The following is a 20,785-nucleotide window of genomic DNA, read 5'->3' on the forward strand; positions in this document are numbered from 1 at the left end:
AATAACAAAAAGTTCTTTCAGACTTTAGTCAGCAAGACAAGTGGCACCCAAATTAAACAATGGCAACATTTACAAGTTATTTAACGAAGAATGTGGCAGTTTGGTTGAGGAAAATGACTTCATCATTCCAAAAAGAGCTAGAGTCTTGTTTATTTCTTCTTTCTTTCTTTCTTTCAAAATTTAGATTCTGTCTTCAACTTCGACTGTAAATTATATTCTGATCAATTCCTTCTCGGCTTCCCATCATATCTTAGTCCATCTATATAAATGTCTCCAATGAGCTACAACTTCCTCCACCCCAACTACCTCTCAAGTCTCTCATGGCCGGCGTCTGGGTGTTCAAGAACGGCGTGGTGCGGCTGGTCGAGAGCGCTGCCGGCAACGAGCAGCTGTCCACCGTGCGGCGCAAAGTCCTTGTGTTCACCCCCACCAATGAGGTGATCGGTTCTTATGCCTCCCTCGAGCGCAAGCTCATGGCTTTAGGCTGGGAGCGCTACTACGAGGACCCGGACCTCCTCCAATTCCACAAGCGTTCCTCGCTCGACCTCATCTCCCTCCCCGTAGACTTTGCCCGCTTCAAGTCCATCCATATGTACGACATCGTTGTCAAGAACCGCGACTCCTTCAGGGTTGTCGATATGTAGTAATATTCTCATTTTGAAATTGTCGTTGTTGTTTAATGTTTATCTATGAAACTTATGGAGAGATCATATGAAATATAATCCTACATTAGTTTAAAGTCGTCTTTTAATTGTGAGCATTGTGCTTGAATTTGAGACATAAATTTTCCCACACTATGTGCGTATCATATACATTAGTCCAAATAATGGTTCATTACTTCATTTGTCGTTAATATGGAAATCGCTGTTGCTTTCTTTTTCTCGTTTATTCGGGTTTAAAGTACTGAAGACAAGAATTGAAGATCAAAAGGAAGCTTTTGGAGAAGGGAATCAAATCCCATTCAACATTATGAGAAGGGAGCTAAGGGGAAAAAAAACAAAGGCTAGATAATGAATGATTGATTGGAATAGAATCGATTCGCAGACTGATGTCCCTAGCAAGAAAAAGATTGAGTATTCCAATGTGTTGATGACTCGAATCGATCAATTCCTGTATTTTACACGGATAAAATTAAATTATGATCTGCGAACATATTCATATCTTCATCATGATTGTATAGTTTATTGAAGGAAAAGAAATGTGAAGGAACCTCCATAGAAACCACACTTATTTTTTCATTAAAGGACGAGAGTGATCGTCTCTTTCGAAACAAACAACTCGATCACGAACTTTGCTGGTGCTTTCTTTTGAATTCTAGTGTTTAGGCAAGTGGATCTATCATCGGAATAGGATTTCATTCCAAATGTCACACGATGAAGGAATTGAAATGGCATTCCACTGCAGTAATGGAGAAGATGGCTTTCCTCTAACACAAAACAAAATGAATCATCGGAGAGATTACTGAAATGATAATCTGAAACTCTTTATAGTGTAGTTCTTGATTTGAATTGCAGAGTATTCTCCTACGTTCCAAGGAAAACAGAATTTTGCATGATGAAAATTATTCCATACTAATGCTTAGTGTCTAAAGTTTTTCTTAGTCGATCCACAACAGACAAACAGAAAACCTGGGATCTGCGATAACAAGAATGTGATGAGAGGCGAGCTGCGAAATTAAGGGCTCCAAACAACTTCCATTCCCCTGTGATATCGACACGGTGAGTCGTGGATTGCTGCCTCTGCATTGACTTCGAGTTGACCTTCAGTTTTGTCAAAATCAGCATTACCCTTTGCAACCTGAAAAAAGTCCAAACACAAATACAGCAAATTCACATTCCTTGAATAAGAACCCTAGTGCATTAGTTGCTTGTTAAATTCCCCAAGTTGGTCTTGTTTATACCTAGACATAATTGTCGGTGTAACATGTGGAATACAGGAAAGATTGTTTCTTGATTTCTCATTTCGCGTACTGAACTTTCAAAATATCAAAATCATGCAACACATTCCCATTATATCCCTCCTTTCACTGCTCTCAAAAGTTTCTCTCTTTTTCAAATTTTTGCTATGCCCATTCAAAAATTGAATGTTCTCAATTTAAGCGGTCAAATTCAGATTTAGAGTTCTCTATATCCACCAATCAATTTTGGATAAAACTCACTTATGGACTTACACTATTTAAAAATTTAAAAGTTTAATATTTTTCGAATCAAGGGAGTCCTATGAATTTGTTGGTGTTGTTGGTTAGTGAATATTATTATCTTAGATCTTATAATAAGTTTGTAAAAAATTTTATAAACTTTACAAGTTTAAAAATTCATTATTATCAATTTAGACTATTGAATTCAAATCTGAGCGTACGGATACAAAATTAACTAATTAACCTAAGGGATTCTGAACACTACAAACCAAAATCAATATACTCCTAGACGTCTACTTAATTCAACGGTGTAAATTGAGTGCAAGAAATTTTTGAATGAGTGCAGTAACATATTTTGAGAAGAGAGAGAAACTTTTAAGAGAGTAGTGAAAGGAAGGGTTTATCAGGAATGCGCTATGTGATTTTGGTATCGTGAAAGTTAAATACACGAAATGAGAAATCCCGAAATATACATGAGCGGTCAGTAAAATGCCGAAGAATAATAGTTTAGCTTTTAATTTTTAATAAGTCCTATCTCTTCAAACATCTTTCTTTTGTAGCAAAAGAGAAAAGGCAAAAAAAACAAACAAACAAGGTAATCAATCCTACTTCCTATAGAAACCTGCAGGATGTTACTTGATCATATCCGAGTGCTGAGTCGATTAATGCTGGGGACGTGACGTTTTTGTTGACTGGTCGAAGACTTCAGAGACGTAGATCCCTCGCTGCTGCGGACCTGCAAACACAGTGCCGAGCCGAGGAGGGGTTCTCCGGCGATGGTCCTCCGACGCTCAAGTCAAACTTCCGGCAGCAAGAAATAAAAAAGTATAGCAGAAGCGAGAATTGTAGCTACAGTAGAGATGTAAACATACCTCCGTCGAAATATGGGGGTCCTTATATAGGGCTCCCCAGATACGCGTGCACGCTCCCCGAGATGTGTACGTCCCTAGAAACATACCTGGAATGAGTGTGTCAGGAAAGCATGTCTGACACCATACCTCAATAATACGAGTATATCCCTGATGCGACAATGGAAGTTTCCACCGTACGATTCTCTGTTCGACCAGGTCGTTGGTCATACCTCTTGTCGGCGACATTGGTTCCTAGGAAGATCTCGCCACCTGCTCCCTCTGTCTTTTACCAGGCCGAGCGGAGGAACCGCTCGACTAGCGCTTTTCCCGGGCCGAGCGGAGGAACCACTCGGCTAGCGCCTTTCCCGGGCCGAGTGGAGGCCCGTCGGCTAACGGCCTTCAGGCAGATGCCCGCTTGGCATCCCGCTCGGCCTCCGTTTCTTCTTGCTTTGTCTTATGAGCGTCGGAAATTCGACGTCAGGCCGAGCTACAGAGATGTCGGGTCGGCTAATCTTTCTACTGATCAGGAAGGTAACCCCCGCCCGGGTCGAACGTCTATCGAATGTTGACCACTTTGACTTTCTGCCGGGTGTAGTATGTTGACCATTTTGTAGTATGTTGACCATTTTGATCTTCTACCAGACGGGCTCCCTCCTCTTACCACTGGATCATTAGTGTTTGCAGTCGGTGCCCCACGGGGTTATCCAAAGTGGTTGGGGCGTAGAAGTTTGCCCAATGAGAACGTAGGTTCGAATCGTGGCGGCAGCAAGGGCGTAAATCCCTTATCCCCGTGTCCCTCAGCCCACTGCGCCCTTAACCACTTCAGTTACCGTGATTAACCCTCCTCGTGATCGCCTTGGGCAAGGTCCACGGGAACGTTGGGGGCGAGCGTTATCGCCTTTTGGCCAATTAATGTTTGCAGTCGAAGAGCAAAGATCATGCAGCATTTAAGGAGCTTGAGAGGAATGTGAACACCATCATGTTACATCCTAAAAATTTAATCAAGATCAAATATAAAAAATTATTATATTTGTGATTTATTAAAATCAGTGAGTATTCGAGGAAATTAATAACCACTTTAAGTGTTTCATCGCTTTTAGAATCAGAGAGTCAACAAGAGCAACAAGAACTCAATGAGATAAATATTTTTTTCTCCAATTTGAGATGTAATCTTGTTAAAATGTAGATGTGATATGCTGATTTAAGTAGCTCATCTAATTTAGAAATAAAAAATGCCTGAAATTATTTTAAAATAGTTTTTGAAATAAAAATAATCCATCGATGACGAGGATTTTTGAACACTCGTGAGACCGTCCGAGAAAGAGTAAGGACCACGTGGACGACGTCCCGACTGCACGTGTTGTGTGCGTTCGACGCGGCGCCGCCATGAACCTCGAGCGCGGGCTGTTCGCGACACCTTGTGCTCTCCATGCTCCGCCACGCCTACGCTGCCGCCCTCGGACATATATACTCCTTCCGAAGAGATCGAGTCCGACAAATTAAACAATGGCGATGCCGCAGCCGAGAAGACAAGCTCGATCTTCCCCTCCGTGGGAAGTCCTCCGCCTCATTTCCGAGTTCGTGGGCGATCCCAAGTCTCTCGCCGTCGCATGCTGCGTCTCCAAATCGTGGCATGCCGTCTTCACCTCGGACCACCTATGGACGCCTCTCTGCCGCTCCCTCTTCCCTTCCTCCGCCTACAACGCCACCGCCGCCGCCGTCTCCTCCCGCCACCTCTTCCAGCTCCTGCACACCGCCGCCTCCCGCCGCCGCCGAACGCGCTCCCAGCTCCTCCTCCACCTCCCACGCTTGATTTTCTTCCTCGACGTATTCCAGCGCGGCGCGCCGGTGCTGTCGCTGGCCCGAGCGGGGTCGGAGCTCGTTTCGCACCGAGGCGTCTTCCGGTTCGAGGTGCCGATGAACGGAGAGGAACCGGCGGCGCTCGACTCCTGCGACGAAGTGAGGGTGGCATGGACGGTGGTGACCGCGGAGTGGCGCGAGGCATTTGGGTTGATGGAATTCGAAGGGCAGGCGAGGGCTGTCGGAAACAGAGAGATGTGGTTCTCTGAGAAGCTGCCGTACCCATCGGCATTTTGCTGCTCGGAGGCCGAGGCCGGGTTTGAGGCTCAAATCTTCATCGAGCTTGCCGATGAGGTTCATGGCGGCGGAAGGACTGTGGAGAAGGTGAGTTTTGGATTGATGAACACTAAGACGTGGAGATATGTAAAAGAGGAGGATGGTTTGCTTTATTTGCAGTACTTCCTAATGGATACAAAGTAGCAACTTCATTCAAGTGTGCAAGGCCACTCCTTATTTGAAGAAGAGCAAGAAAGCACTCAAATTTGAGTAAAGGACGAATAACTTGATGAATACAAAAGTGAATAAAAACAAAATGAATGGATGTACATGAGCATCCCCCAAACCCTACACAATCATTTAGCAAGAGACCACGTCCTGTGAAAAAACAAGGTTACAAGGATGGTTCAACCCACATTACATATATCAAGTACATGCTAACGAGACAACAGAGAGACTGAGAATTTCCTGACAGGCTTTTCACCAGTTACAGTTTGGTCGAAGCTTGAAACTCTCCTACCGCGGTAACCTAGAAACATCACAAGCCAAGGCCATTGTTGAGTTGTCTCTCAGATGGAATTGAGATCGTTCGTTGAGTTGCAACGATAAATACGCTAATTTACACGTTAGCCCACTGCCGTTACAGAAGACGGACATGAGTAGCAGTATTAGTTACCATCCACCTGTGCTATCGAAGGCAGGCGAGACGATGTTCACCTCCTAGAATCACTCCATCCAGTGCTAGCTGCGAAGCCGGCGGCTGAACCATTAGGATTTGCTAATTCCTCTCCAGTTCTGCCACCAAAATCACTGCCTCCACTCCAGCCACCTCGGCCACTGACATTCCCGGCCCAGCCAGGAGCAGCGCCATTTCCGACCTCCCAGGCACCCCTGCCTCTGCCCCCTGCGCCACTGCCTTCCCTCGAACCTCCCTTGCTTCTATCTGCATGGCCTCCTGCCCAATCACCACCACTGCTGCTATCACCAGTGATGTTGCCTCTCCCACTGCCCCCGCTGCCCCATCCCCAAGGATCCTTTCCAGGGGAGTTGTTAACTTTCGCACCAGGAAAGGTGCTCAAGCCATCATTTTCGTTCATGCTCCACTTCGGTGTGCCATAATCAGAATCGTGTCCAATGCCGCCATAATTATTTCCTTTTCCATGTGGTCGCCCCCGTCCTCGGCCTGGACGTGGAACCCCACTAGGATGGACATCTCTACTGTTGATGCTCCTGGAGTCAAATCTGTCACCTGTTTGTAAAACAAACATCACAAGTGAACAACACTAGCCAACAATATTATTTGAACAAAAGAAGCTCTTTTCCTTAGCATGACCAATATCAAACAAAGTTCAAGCACAAGCTTCAAACTAGGCTACAAAAACTCGTAGCGATAAGAGAAATGAATACTCAAACTTGTAGCAACAAAGAGATGCAAAGCATACTATGTGAACTAAAGAAGTTATTTTCCTTACTAACATCAAAATCAAAATTTAAACACAAGTTTCAGACGAAATTATCAAAACTAGTAAGCAAAAAGGACCGAATACTAAAACTAGTAGCAGCAAAGAGATGCAAAGAACACTACGTGGACTAAAGAAGCTACTCTCCTTACTACGATCAATATCAAACAAAGTTTAAACACAAGTTTCAAACTAGAATACCAAAACTAGTAGCAATAAGAGAACTGAATACTCAACAGATGTGACATGTCAACATCTAGAGACTTGTAAATTCTTCTGATGGAAGCAAAAGTTTGGATCTAGAATATTCATAACAATAGAAACAAATTAATGGATTATAAGATTTCTGATACAAACCTGTTCTAGAACCGGGAGTTGTTGATCTTTCCCGGTCTGAATTATAACCTCTCCAGCCATCATTACTGCCAGCTGAAGCACTGGCTACAGATCCACCACCAGAGGAAGCCCATGCAGGGCTTTTCATGGGTACCATTGCAGCAACTGTTCGTATGGATGGGCCAGAATCAGGTGGTAATTTGTCTATGTTCTTCTGAAAATACGCCACCAAACGATCAATATTGTCAAAATCCTTTTTCCGAAATCTAAAACCATTTGGGTACAGCCCTATGTACTCATGGTGTGGATTAGAAGTCCTAATATAGGACAAAATGAAAGTCCCTGGATGCTCATGTGAAATGCCAAACGAGTACACTATCCTCATAGGATTTGCTGCCTTTTCAGTTCTTAACAAATCGTCAACTTCTGTCTTTGTCCCTTTCCTGAATTTGCGGTAAGAAAGCATGGCTTTCAGGTGAGTTACCAATGGATCAACATATCTGTCCATAACCTGGAAGTCAATAAGTAAAGTGTCACATTAGATTTTGCTAGTTTGTTCTTAAACTAACTGTAACTTAATCATCAAAATTGGTACATGAGGGATTTAACAAATGGAAAAACCAGTAAAGCCCTATATGCGGAAAACAGAATGACGTAAAAGTTGCAAAATATTAACCAGTTAGATGCCTAGAAAAAGCTCCTCTTAATTACATAAAAGTTAAGAAATGTCACAGTTGTCATCCTGCATACACTTCCATGACTTGGAAAATTTGACATGAGAAGAAGAAAGTGAAAGATATATCATTGCCTGGAAGAATATTTCACTAAAACTTAGTTGATCACTAGAGAATGTGGCAAAATAAACCCAATAATCCTTACTTTCAGCTCCCTAAAGCATTTTCTCGTTTCTCCATTCCTTGTCTTTAGGTGCCTAGGTATCCATTATAAATCTTTTCATCATTTGAACTAAAGTCAGTATTTGCTTAAGACTCATTTACATCTCCAAAAAAAATTGTTAGAGATGATCAATCAGGCTATCAAGTGCAAATTACAAATTCCACCACCCTACTACGGTGATAATTGCAAGGGGAAAAGGCAAAAAGGAAACGAGAATGCCTACTATTGTCACAAGTGCAAACAGACACAATCTTACTGACTGCCAGCCCTGCGCATTTTGATACTGAGATCCTGCCAACAGGTCCCACTCCAACATCTTAATATCACTTTTCATTGATGAAAAGGAAATATAGATAATGGAAGTGTTCATTGCACCATAGGAGTGGAGTGGCAACAAAATTCTCTCCACGGTATTTTCTATCCTATCAATTTGTATCCAAAAAAAATTGAAACTTCATCATCAAGCTATCATTTATAAATAAAAAGTTCTAATGTGGACTTTTTACTTCTACTGAGTTACAAGTTGTAAGAAATATTACAGAAGTGTTTACAAAGCCTTAGCTGGAAAATAACCATAGCTACTGTTTGCATCTATAGTATAACAAGCAATCACATGGAGATTAATGATATTAATCATTTATAAAGCATGTTAAGATGTCAATACTTTAAACCAAATTGCATCAAAAATGAATGATATGTCAGCTATAGTTTTTGTAATTTTAATGACAGTTCAGGAATCAAATTAATACACCTGCAAAGAGATGAAAATTATGTTAATAAAGTATTAATTGTGAACCAAACCTCGTCAAGATCTTCAAAGGTATCTTTATCAATTGTTAGGGTCTTCCCTAAGCGTAGTAAACTGGTAATATCTTTGTGATCTTTTCCTCCCTCCACTATTTCTTTGTGAGCATGCACTCCATCAAAAACCTTTAAAGTCAAAGTTAAAAATGATGGCCCCTTAGAACTTGGTCTGATGATGCTCTCACCAGGTTCCTTATCAGATAGGTACTGTCAAAATAAAAATATTTGGAATCAAGTTCAATATATTACCTGATTAGAAAATCAAATAATTGTCAGATCGTCATGTGCAATTTATTAATGCAACACACCTCTATTGCTTCATCGGCAGTGACATTCCGGAAGCAAGGGTGAACAATCATTCTTGGTTTAAAATGCTTCTTTGCAAGTTCCTTCTTCTTTCTAGCCTTCTCCATATCACTTTGCAAACTAATCTCATCCTCATGATAGTAAGGGTCACGATTACGGATGTTGAAAGGCCTATTCCTCAAATCAGAAGCCTTAGCAGTTAAGTAAACCACATGCCTATTCTTGTTAACATTCTTAATCTTGCAGGTAATTATATCACCTTCGTGTATCCTTTCAGGATCAAACCCTTCATCCGAGTAGTCATCAGACATAATCATACCTTTCAAACCAGAATCAAATGCACAAACAATACGGCTCTCTTGCACATGACGCACTGTAACCTGAACAATCCGCCCAGGGGAGATTGTCTCATCTGTTTCACCGGAGAGCATAGCAAACTCCTCCTCTGGACCTGGATCTTTAAATGGTTTCCGCAAATCCTGGAATCCATGCAGAAGCTCCATCTTTATATCATACAAGGTCTCACTTTTGTCAGTCCCATACCTATCAAAAATACTCTTGGCATACTCATTGATATCAAGCAACCTAAGCATGTCTGGCCTTTCCCTAACATGTTCAATTGCCATCTCCTGTATATCATCATCCATATCATTTGGTTCATCTGGAGCATCCTCAGCATAGACATCCTTTGCCAGATTCCTTGCCAGATCATAGGACTCTGGATGAATTCTTGTATCATCCAAAAGGTCCATAATATGACTACTAGCTGCTGCTGCACCACTTCGACGGACACGTAAAAAGCCAACACCATTAATGAACACTTTCTTTCTAAGAATTTTCCCCATAGGTATCTCCTTACGGTTAAAAATAGACCCAGCCCGAACAAATGCTCTTTGTAACGCAGATGCTTTTCGAGGCCCAAGACCAGAAATGAATTGTAGAGGAGCAAAAAGCCATTCATGGCTAGCAGCCAAGTTTATATCAAGGCCAACTTGGTTTGTAGCATCAATCATAACCTGCTCAACAACTTCATATTTTTCATCTGGTGTAAGGAAATGCTCCAGGGGACAAAGTTTCCATGACAATATCTCTTTTCCTGGTCCACAAAGTGTAGCAACCATGGCTAGAGGGTTTTGCAAGTATCGACCAAGAGCAACAGAACGCTTCACAATACCTTTTAAAAAATTAACATTAAAACAGATATAGCATGAAATCAGTACATAATCCAAAGAAAAAAAAACAATTACCAGGTTGACCAGGAAGTTGATCTGAAGAAACCCTTGAATTCTCATAAAGACGTGGCAAGGATTCATCACCAAAAATAATACTGATGTTTTCCAAATCTCGACTTACATCCTTTGGATGATCCTCTACTATCTTGAAAATAACCTGCCACAAACAATGTTTTCAAAGCAATTAAGTGCACAAATCTGAAAAATTGCAATAGTCAACAGTAAACTAAATACCCGGGGCATACATATTCTGAAGCAAGTAATTTTTTCTTTTCTGGAGTAAACATGATACATGATCTTAACTACTGACTTGTGTCCAGAAGAATATCTTCTGATAAAAGACCAAACAATCACTAATATAGAACCATATATAAACCAAAAATATATTATGATTCTCCAACATACAAATCCCACTTTAAGCATCGGAAATCAGAAATTTGTACCTCAAACATGAAGTTGATGACGGGTCAACAAACCATACAATATGTATGGAAAACATTTTTGAATTGGAGAATATGAAATACTTGACAAATTAGAACCTTAAGTCTATAATTATTTTATCAATCATCGTGTCAACTCCTTGGTAAATATATAGTGGACCCTTCTGATAACAATTCATCCATCTTTGCTATAATTGTTGCATCCCAAGGTCACAATCAATTTGTGTGGGGATTGGTCATCACAAAAATATAAAATAGCTGAATCTTGGCATTGCACGAGTCAAAGCATAAAAAGGAGTGAATGATAACAAGTTTAAGGTTGCTAAAAGTATCAAAATTTCTTAACACGGTTGTATACAAGAGTTAACAGAAATGAATAAATAATCAAAAAGATGGAAAAGAGAAAGACAGTCATTACGTACTTCATATATATCATCCTTTAGTTGCCTGCAGGCCATGTTTGCTGCTCCAACACAGACAGCATGAGGATGGTGATCTGTCATGAACTTTAAAACTCGGTGGTGATCATTTTTCTTTCTCTGTTGATCAGCGGCAGCCTGGGACCGAACACTTATTGAACCAGCATATAATACATCCACCATTTCGCCTGCTGAATCCAACATAACAATTGTAGTAGCTGGCTTGCCAGGACCCCAACAACAAGCCATTACTCTTGATTCAGACTCATCTTCCAAATCATTCTCTGCATCCTTCCGTTTGAAAGGCGCAATGGAGACTTTGTTCCATAATTGTTTTCCATATTCCATAAGAAGCCAGTTTTTTGCCCTAGCAGTCAAAAGTGACCGAGCTTCCTTTTCCATTATTGGAAGAATAAAAGTGAGAAATGAATCCTCCAATATCAGTTTCCGTTGCACATTCCAAAGTTTAGCAGATGTACTAACACATTCACTAAGATAACATTCAGAAGCATCCGATAACAATTTCTTCTGAATTTCATCAGGTAATTTAATTGTGACCTGAATCAGTTTCTCTGCTTCGCCTTTTTGGATAAGTAACCACTGTGCATCACTAAATTCAGACAATGGCTTGTTGCGAAGCCACTTTACACCTGCAAGTTGATGGTAAGGATCAATTGTGGTATTTCCTTCATGGGTAGGGCTTGTTGACACAACAGCCTTCTCCATAAAGATACTGCGCACATGTTTTCTAACATTAGGCTCACAGCCAATCTCTACAGCTGCCTGCAAGAGAACATAACTACAAAAGATCAATAAAGCTTCAGGCTAAGATTATTTCAAGAACACTGCATGCATAAACAGGAAAAGATGGCACATAGACATGCATACCATGTGCCTAGCTCCTTTAAGCACATCTTGAGGAGTTTCAAACAGTGTGCATGTAAAATTTGCAGCTATTTCTTCAGGTGTTTCTTTTCCATCTTCCAATTCATCTGATATCTGTTGGAAGGAAATAAAAAAAGAAAAATGTAAAAAATAATAATAGAACCTCTTTCACAAAAATCAACGAGCTTTTATTATGGAAGAAACACAAAATAAACCCCATCAACATGAACTTGTTTAGTGAGAATGTCAAGTCACGAACTGAATGATGAAATAGCACACACATACACCTTTGACTTATTTGGCAAAATAAAATTAGGAAAAAGTTTTTAAAAAAAAATCACCTTTTCTAACGAGAGAAGTAAACCAAATTGTTCAGAATTTGCACCAAATTTGTTGGCAACTTCCCAAAGCCCAGCTTTGTGGCACATGCTGTACAATGATTTTCTCTTTGGTTTCTTAAATTGCCCATCCTCCATATCAACTTCGCCAGGTGGAAAATGTAGATTGAACTTTGCGTCGATATCATCAACCTCTCTTTCTGATTTTGCATCCCTTAATGCCTCAGTGATTGATTTAAAAAGCTGTTGATTCAACGCAAGTCTAGATTCATTATCAATTCTCCGGGCTTCTTCTTCAAAGCGTCTGTTATAGTAGGATTGAAGGGCGTTCTTCCTTTTCTGAAGCAACAACCATTTTTTGTCCAAGGTTTGAACTGCCCAAAGAACCTAAACAACAATTGAGATTGCTCTAAGAACATATTTCATCTCCAAACTATTTGCATAAAAGATACACCAGAATTAGTTATCAAGTACCTTATGAAATTTTAGCTTTGAAGTACCTTCACTCTCCTGCACATTGGCATCAGGATCCTTCAAAAGGCTATGACACAACTCCTTGCGATACATGCTAATGAAAGGAACCTGGAAAAAATACAACAGAGTATTCCATCTTTTCAAAAGCCCTCAAGATACATAATTTAAAACATCCAAAATAAAACCTACATCAAACTTCTGCACATGAATCATTGTCAATACATTTCCAATTTCCTCTTTGTTTATTTCTTTGAGAAACTGGTCATAACCAAATAGAGGAGAGATACCACCATTTGTAAGTTGGCTGTAGATCCAGGTACTCTCCTCTTCTATACTCTTATCATCTGTTGGAGGTGGCCCAGTAATATCTTCAGACAGCTGCAAAGTAAAGAAAGTCAACCATCAGTAGATATTTAGTAATCTGAAATAAGGTAATTGATCATGCTGCAATAGGTAAATTAAAACACTGGCAGTGAAGTTCGTTGCCTGAATTCTCTCAGGTACATCTGTTTCTCGTATACTGTCATCCTTTGGGGTCATATACTTCTCTGAAAGAATAAAAGGTTCAAACTCATCCTCCAGCTTCTTTTCACCCCAACTACTATCGCCAACACTGGAGGCTAGACTTTGCTTCCGGAGCATTAGAAGCTCATCAACATCACCAAATATCTCATGAGCTTCTTGTAGAGCAGAAGATGAAACTCCTGGAGCTTGGCCTGGCTTCTTTTTCTTTAGCTTTTTCTTTCTGTCATAAGTAAGCGTCCCAAAAACATTTAGAAAGCAGTGAAAAATACAAAGAGAGTACACAGAAATGTCCAGCAAGCAGAAATGTATCACACCTTAAAACAGCACCAGTCTCATCAACATCTTCTTCATCAACAATAAAATCTGCCATTTCATCATCGTCACCAATGATGTCTGCATCTTCTTCTTCTTCTTCTGGCTGTTCCTCTTCCTCAGCAATGTCCTCAAGTGGCACCACTGAGTGATGAGATTGAAGGGTGAGTAGTTGCAAAATACTAATCAGCTAGTGAAACATATTCATTGTATGTGATTACCTTCATCATCCCCAAACAAACTACGTTTAAGTTTCTCTTCAGCTGTGCGGCTACCATGGCTGCTCTTATCCAAGTCTTCTTCATCTGAAAACCCAGATCGATCCTCCATGTCATTATCCCTTCCAGCCTTCTTCAAACGCTTAAATTTGCTACCCTGCAGAAAATTAAAAAGAATAGAAAATCAGAAACGCATACCCACGCAATGTTAATCATGAGTAACGATATAAGTAAGCACACCGGCTGGGGTCGATGGAAGCCAGTTATGTTATTATCCTGGAGCAACTCGTAATCGTCCTCATCAAGAACATAGTTCTTCTCCGAATCTCTGAAACACAGCTCAGATGTCCATTACTTATCAATTGCTAGAATCACACAAGTAAATTCAATCTGTTACCTTTTCTTCTTCTTCCTTTTTCTATGCCTCTCCTCATCACTATCCTGCTTCTCCTCTTCCTCCTCCTCTTCCTCTTCTTCTTCCACTTCATCCACTATGAATCCATCCTGTTCGTATTCATCCTGGCCCTCTGCGGTTAACAACAGGAACAACGCATTAGGCACTAGAAGCCCCTTGCCTGGGAAGATAAATCCCCAAAAGACACCAAATTTACGGTCCAAATTAATCAAGATCTTAACTGTACCTTCCTCATCTTCTTCATCATCATTATCCCTGTCCGCAACGTCATCCGCATCCTGCTCCATCGCTCGTTCTTCTTCGTCCTCTTCAACCTCAACCTCCTCTGTGCGAAGGGAAGAGAAGTTTGGTGAGTTTATTGCCGAAAGAAAGAGAAGTTAGGGTTTAGGATTGCTACAAATCGAACACCGAATTTTTCACCTTCGTCATCGGAGAGCACCGTTCGTCCGGCCATTGATCGGATCGTCAAAGTTTTGCCCGCACGATTTTGAGAGCGAACGTGTTTTTTGCGATCGAAGGAGAAACCTAAATCTACCGGAAATAAGAACCCTAAGCAGCAAGAGCAGGAATAAGAGGCAGAAATAAATATAGTACGCTATCACTCTAAATTTATTAATAACGCACTTAAATATTTAATTTATTAAACAATATTTAGATTGTTATTTTTTATAATTAATTAAAAAAATAAAAAATTATTTAATTTTATTAAAAACGTCTATTAATTTTTATTAAAAATTTAAAGTTTTATTTTAAAATTTTATTATTTTATAAAAAAAAAATTTCATGTCCCCAGACAGTAAAATAGATAATGACTTTTTTAGTTAATATTAGTGTTATTAATTTTGAGGATGATCAATTTTCTCATGAGCCATCAACATAAATCAGGAAATATTAGATTTAAAATTTGATTAGATTTCATTTTAGCATTCATAGCCGAACTAATTTTGTTATGATTTTATAAAAATTAAATGATAATATATTATAATAATTTCATTATATTTTTATGCAAACTATAGGGTAAGATATATATATAAATATATATCATGAAATTCTCTCCCACTTGTATCTGTTGTGTCCTTGATCCTACCTAAATTTTATTTTAACCCATGAAGTTCAGAATATCTACTAAACTCTTTTAAAAATGCCATGATAATCCTTTTATTAAGTTAAAACCAACTTTATTTATGCATGAATATTCAAAGACAAAAATCAAACTTACTAAATAATTAATTTTTATTAATTGAATGGATTAAATTTTATTGTTGAATATGAATAAATCGGACCCATAAAAAATATCAATTTTTTTAAAAAATAAGAAAATATAAAAAAATAAAACTTTTAATCATTTTATAGACTTCCTTTTATTACCAAGCCTATATTCAATACCAAAGTTTAAAGAGAAAGTCAATCTTAATAATTTTTTATAATTTAATTAATGCATAAATAATTGTTTTAATAAAAAAAAGCTTATCGATTTAATTTATTTTTAAAATTTATAATTAAAATCGAACTGATTTAATTAAAATAATTGATATTCATAAAAAAAATATACTTTTAAAATAATCAAATTAATGGAAGGTAGGGGAGTGGCGCTCCTCTTTTCACTTTGTTCCTTTTTGAAAATTAAAATTATATTTTAATTATAAATGTTTATTATAAAAATATACTAAAGTAAATATTCAGAGGCTATAATTTTTTAATTATAATTTTTGTAAAAAATTGTGTCATCCTAAAGGATTTTAATAGTGAAAAATTTTACTATTAATTTAATTTAATTGATTATTTTAGGTTGTTCACCCATAATTTTAATTTTATTATACTAAAAAAATGCTTAATTATATTATGAATTGTCAAGATCCACTTTTATAGAGGGTCACTTATATATGTTGGTAGGGAATAATGACCCCTATCTATTTTACACGTGGAGGTCATTACTCCCCGTTAATATATCAACGAATGTGACTATAAATTATTTAGTATGCTAGTCGCATACTAAATTCTAAGAGCATTCATAGCCAACTATGATGTGGATATTAAGAGGAAGTTCTACTTTCTTGTTGATTTTGAGAAAATGGAACACGGAGTCGTTTTGTTTAAAGGAATAAAAAATTTAAAAACAAAAAAGACGAGAAATAGGAAGGAGAGATTATTATAAAAATTTTATAAAAATATGTGAATTTAAATTTTATAAAAATTTAATTATATATAAGATAAAATATAAATTAAAAATAAGAAATATATAATGAAAATTATGGGAAAGATTTTTTTTAATAATTGAGAGATGTATAAGTTTTTACTTTTAATGTGACTAAATATGGGTCATATGACAATAAAGAGTGATCCGGTGGTAAGAACAGGGGACCCTCATTCTGGGAAGTCAACGTCACATGGAAGTCAAAGGACAGGTGGCCGACCGGATAAGGGTAGGTCGAATGCTCGGACGACCCACAGTGTCTAAATAATGGCAAAATGTGCCCCGGCGGGAGTCGGGGTTCCGACGCTCGCTGAACAGGATCATAGGGCCGAGCGGATGGCACGCTCGGTCGAAGACATAAGGTAGCATACTGCGAACAGTCCCCACATAGCACATTATTGAGGATCTCCCAAGCATACTAGTGCATATGGAGGGTCGGACGTGATGTGAGTGCCGGCCGGGCGGACGGGAGGTGAGTGCCGGCCGGCCGGACGCCCCGGCATGGAGTAGGGAGAGAAGGACAAGAAACATCTTCTGACAGCTGTCATGCTCTAGGACTAGGCCGTACTCCAAACCTTATGACAGGGGGTTCCGCTGTCCCATCGAAGACGTGCTTGGACTGTAGCGGTATGGGGTCAGGTAAGCTCACTGACAGGCCTTTACCGGGGTATGGGCTGAGGACACGTGTACACCTCGGTATATGTGCACCCGCTTCTCCACAGCCCTATATAAAGGCCCTCATCCTTTGCCGGAGGTACGCATTCTATGATTCATAGAGCCACTTTCTTGTTGAGCTTAGCCTGACTTGAGCGTCGGAGGGTCGTCGCCGGGAACCCCTTCCCGGCCCGACTTCCTTGCAGGTTCGCCCGAGGACCGTACGACCGGTCGGAGATCCACGTCAACAACTCGGAGAGCGCCACGTGCCCAGCGCCCGTTGATTCAGCTTTCGAACTGTTAAAATGTATACTAAAAGCCTAGCTTTTGGTATAAGCATTTATCTAGAAATAAGAATCACATTGATCAAATGTCTATATTTATGATAAATGTAATTGTTCAATTAATTTATATTGTAGATAACATGGTGTGTGGTGTCACACACAGAAGATCATGTTATCAGTACCTTATAAATTATAAACAGTAGCTCACGACCAAAATGGAAAGGAACAAACCATTGGAAGGTCGTAGTGTAATTAGGAATTAGTTTATCTTAACTATATAATTACACTAGTACACTTAGAGTGTATTGAGTAGGACCATTAGAGATAGTTTCTTTTATACTGACTTTATAAAGAAACAAAAACCTCAGTTATTATGGAAGTGTGTGCTCTTAAATAACAAGCACATGTATTTGATATTTATTTCTTTAATTTATCAAAGGGTGAGATTTAGTTCGATGAATCAATAAACCCGATAAGTTGGGAAATGATATCACTTATAGTGTGTGTTATTGATTATAGAAGGAAGCTGTGTCCTAGAGATACTAGGTTGATAATGTCCCTAAGAGGAGCTCATAAGGATTATCATGTTAAACCCTACAGGTGAACTTAGTCCGACATGATGATAAGGTTGAGTGGTACTACTCTTGGACTAAGACATTAATTAAATGAGTTGTCAGTAACTCACTTAATTAGTGGACATTCGATATCTTAAACACAGGGAGACTAACACACTCATAATAAGAAGGAGCCCAAAAATGTAATTTCGGATTGGTGCGGTAGTTCAATAATAGTTCTCTAGTGGAATGAATTATTATTGATAAAATTAAGTTGTGTGTTCGGGGCGAACACGGGATGCTTAATTTTATCGGGAGACCAAAACCAATTCCTCCTCTCGGTCCCTATCGTAGCCTCTTATTTATAGAGTACTATACTCACCTATACCCACCTTCATACCCATGGGGGGTCGGCCAAGCTAGCTTGTGGTTCAAGCTAGGGCCGGCCAAGCCTTGATTCATGGGTGGCCGACCCTAGCTTGAACCCAAGCTTAGGTGGCCGACCCCCATTAAATTAAAAAAAAAATTATTTTTATTATGTGGAAGATATAATTTATTAAAGAGAATTAAAATTAAAATATCTCTCTTAAAAAGATCTACAAAAGATTAAAGAAAGATATTAGATCTCTTTCCTTATTTGTAGATTGGAAAGATATTTTATTTTTTCTCTTTGAAAATTATTCACATGTTGAAAAATTAAAATTATAAAAACTTCTTTTTATCAATCATGAAGGGATTTTAAAGGAAAATTTTATTTTTTAAAATTTCCAAAGACAAATAAGGAAGTTTTAATTGATGATTAAAAATTATCTTATTTGTTCTACATAAGGTGGCCGACCACATACAATTAATTAGGAAATTTTATTTAATTTTTCTTAATTAATTGTTGTCAAGGAAAGTTAAGGAAATTTTATTATAAATAAATTTCCTTATTTGCCAAAGCCAAGGAATATAAAAGAAGGGGTAGGGGTGCCTTCATGGGTGACAACTTCTATTATTCTCTCCCTCTTTTCCTTGGTGTTGTGGTCGGCCAACCTCTCTTCCTCTCTTCCTCTTTGTGGTGGCCGAATCCTTCATCTTGCTTGGAGCTCTTGTGGTGGCCGGATACTACTTGGAGAAGAAGAAGAAGAAGGAGAGAAAGCTTGCATCCCTTGGAGCTTGGTTGGTGGTTTTTTCTTCATCCTTGGTAAAGCTCTTTTGTTTTGGCCGAACCTAGCTAGGAGGAGAAGAAAGTGCATTGGTGGTTTCTCATCTCGGAAGATCGTTGCCCACACAACGTCCGAGGTTAGAAGAGGAATACGGTAGAAGATCAAGAGGTCTTTCTAGAAGGTATAACTAGTAATTTTTCCTTTCCGCATCATACTAGTTATTTTTGGAAATAATACCAAATACAAGAGGCTTACGATTCTAGTATTTCGAATTTATTTTCGATGTAGTGTTCTTATGTTTATTTCTTTTTCTTGTGATTTGATTGTTCCTTTCGGTTAACCTAAAGTTATTTTAGGAAATTAAATATTAGCTTTCCATAAAAGGTTTTGTCTAGTCGGTGGTGGTTGCTCCCATATCCAAGAAGGTCATGTGCCTCGCCACGTCAGTACTGGGAACCAATTATGGAAATTAATATTTAATGGAATTAATAACTTAAGGTGATTTGGGTCGAACGTGTTAAGTTCCGCAGGAGATCCAAGTCAAAACCAAAAGGAACAAATAAATTAAACTATGGATCAAACGTGTTAAGTTTCGCAGGCGATCCAGGTTTAATTTAAAAAAACATATGGTAGCTAGGAAAATGTTCAGACCTTTGTACAAAATTTTTGTACAGTATAACCATTAGGTTTTCCGAGTAGCAACCAACACGGACAGGATCAATTTGACGCCGTCTGTGGGAACACTCCTGCATCCGATCGGAAGCAATGGACGAAGCTGAACGACAGCACTCGGTGATGCTCTCCACGGAGGAACTCGACACTCTGATCGAGACAAGAGCCGCCAAGCTTATGGAACAGAGACAAAAGTCACAAGCTGAGCGGGCAGAGCAGCAAACAACATCAGCATCAGGAGGCCGAGCGGAAGCACCTCAGGCCACCGTTGCATTCCATCGGGCCCTATTCCGCATTCCTGAAGTCGCAGCAACTAATCGAGATCGAGGATCATCCTCAGATGAAATGCCAAGATGAGATAACAAAAAAGGGAAAGCCTCTCGAACGGACGCATCGCCCGAGCAGATCAACCGCTAATTTTCAGAGGCTATTCTACGAGACCCTCTGCCCAAGCACTATGTGCCTCCGCCGATCGGTGAATATAATGGAACTACCGACCCGGATGATCATTTGGGTAAGTTTGATAACACGACAACCCTGCATCAATACACAAATGGGGTGAAGTGTCGGGTTTTCCTCACCACCCTCTCTGGATCGGCTCAACGGTGGTTCCGGAGACTGCCGGACGGATCTATCTCAAGTTTCAAAGACTTCCGAACGGCTTTCCTCCACCACTTCGCAAGCAGTCGGCGCTATCAGAAGACTAGTGTCAGCCTGTTTGCCATCAAACAGGAAGCCCGCAAATCGCTCCCAGCCTACATCCAGCGGTTCAACAGAGTGGCCTTGGATATTCCAATAGCCACCTCGGAGACCATGATGAATGCCTTCACACAAGGCCTCGTGGATGGAGATTTCTTCCGATCACTCATTCGGAAGCCGCCCTGAGACTACGACCACATGCTACACCGGGCCAACGAATACATCAACGTGGAGGAAGCCCAAGCGGCCAGGAAAAAAGAAACTCCAACCGAGCGGGCTCCTCCTGCCGAACGAAAGCCGCACGATGCTCATCAGCCACCCAGAGGACCGAGGGCCGAAGCAATCCGCTCCCCCCTATGCTAGGTCCCACGTGCAAGAGGTAGCTGCCGCGCGGCCCAAGCCAAAGAAGAAATGGACCCCAATGTTCTGCTCCTTCCACAGGACGGATACGCACA

The 20,785-nt window shown here is 39.7% G+C and overlaps 3 protein-coding genes across 3 annotated transcripts; 2 read left to right on the plus strand and 1 right to left on the minus strand.

Moving 5' to 3' along the window:
- The first annotated feature begins 278 nt into the window (after positions 1-278).
- On the plus strand, positions 279-751 carry LOC121983253 (flowering-promoting factor 1-like protein 1). The gene has a single exon (XM_042536204.1). It carries the CDS (start codon positions 321-323, stop codon positions 642-644), a length of 324 nt encoding a protein of 107 aa, XP_042392138.1. The 5' UTR covers positions 279-320; the 3' UTR covers positions 645-751.
- Positions 752-4,487: 3,736 nt separating this feature from the next.
- Positions 4,488-5,276, plus strand: LOC121981860 (probable F-box protein At5g04010). The gene has a single exon (XM_042534617.1). The coding sequence runs from the start codon at positions 4,495-4,497 to the stop codon at positions 5,266-5,268; it is 774 nt and encodes a 257-aa protein (XP_042390551.1). The 5' UTR covers positions 4,488-4,494; the 3' UTR covers positions 5,269-5,276.
- A 62-nt stretch (positions 5,277-5,338) lies between these two features.
- Positions 5,339-14,724, minus strand: LOC121981859 (transcription elongation factor SPT6 homolog). Its single transcript, XM_042534616.1, has 17 exons — positions 14,546-14,724; positions 14,352-14,450; positions 14,108-14,237; positions 13,951-14,038; positions 13,714-13,867; positions 13,495-13,636; positions 13,142-13,400; positions 12,845-13,033; positions 12,656-12,763; positions 12,185-12,568; positions 11,847-11,957; positions 10,962-11,741; positions 10,115-10,256; positions 8,870-10,041; positions 8,559-8,768; positions 6,882-7,371; positions 5,339-6,313 (listed from the first exon to the last, which is right to left on the minus strand). Exons 1-17 carry the CDS (start codon positions 14,577-14,579, stop codon positions 5,778-5,780), a joined length of 5,028 nt encoding a protein of 1,675 aa, XP_042390550.1. The 5' UTR covers positions 14,580-14,724; the 3' UTR covers positions 5,339-5,777.
- Positions 14,725-20,785: the final 6,061 nt, after the last annotated feature.

The sequence above is a fragment of the Zingiber officinale genome, chromosome 5A (assembly GCF_018446385.1).
Source record: "Zingiber officinale cultivar Zhangliang chromosome 5A, Zo_v1.1, whole genome shotgun sequence".
In the NCBI taxonomy this organism is placed as follows: Eukaryota; Viridiplantae; Streptophyta; class Magnoliopsida; order Zingiberales; family Zingiberaceae; genus Zingiber; species Zingiber officinale.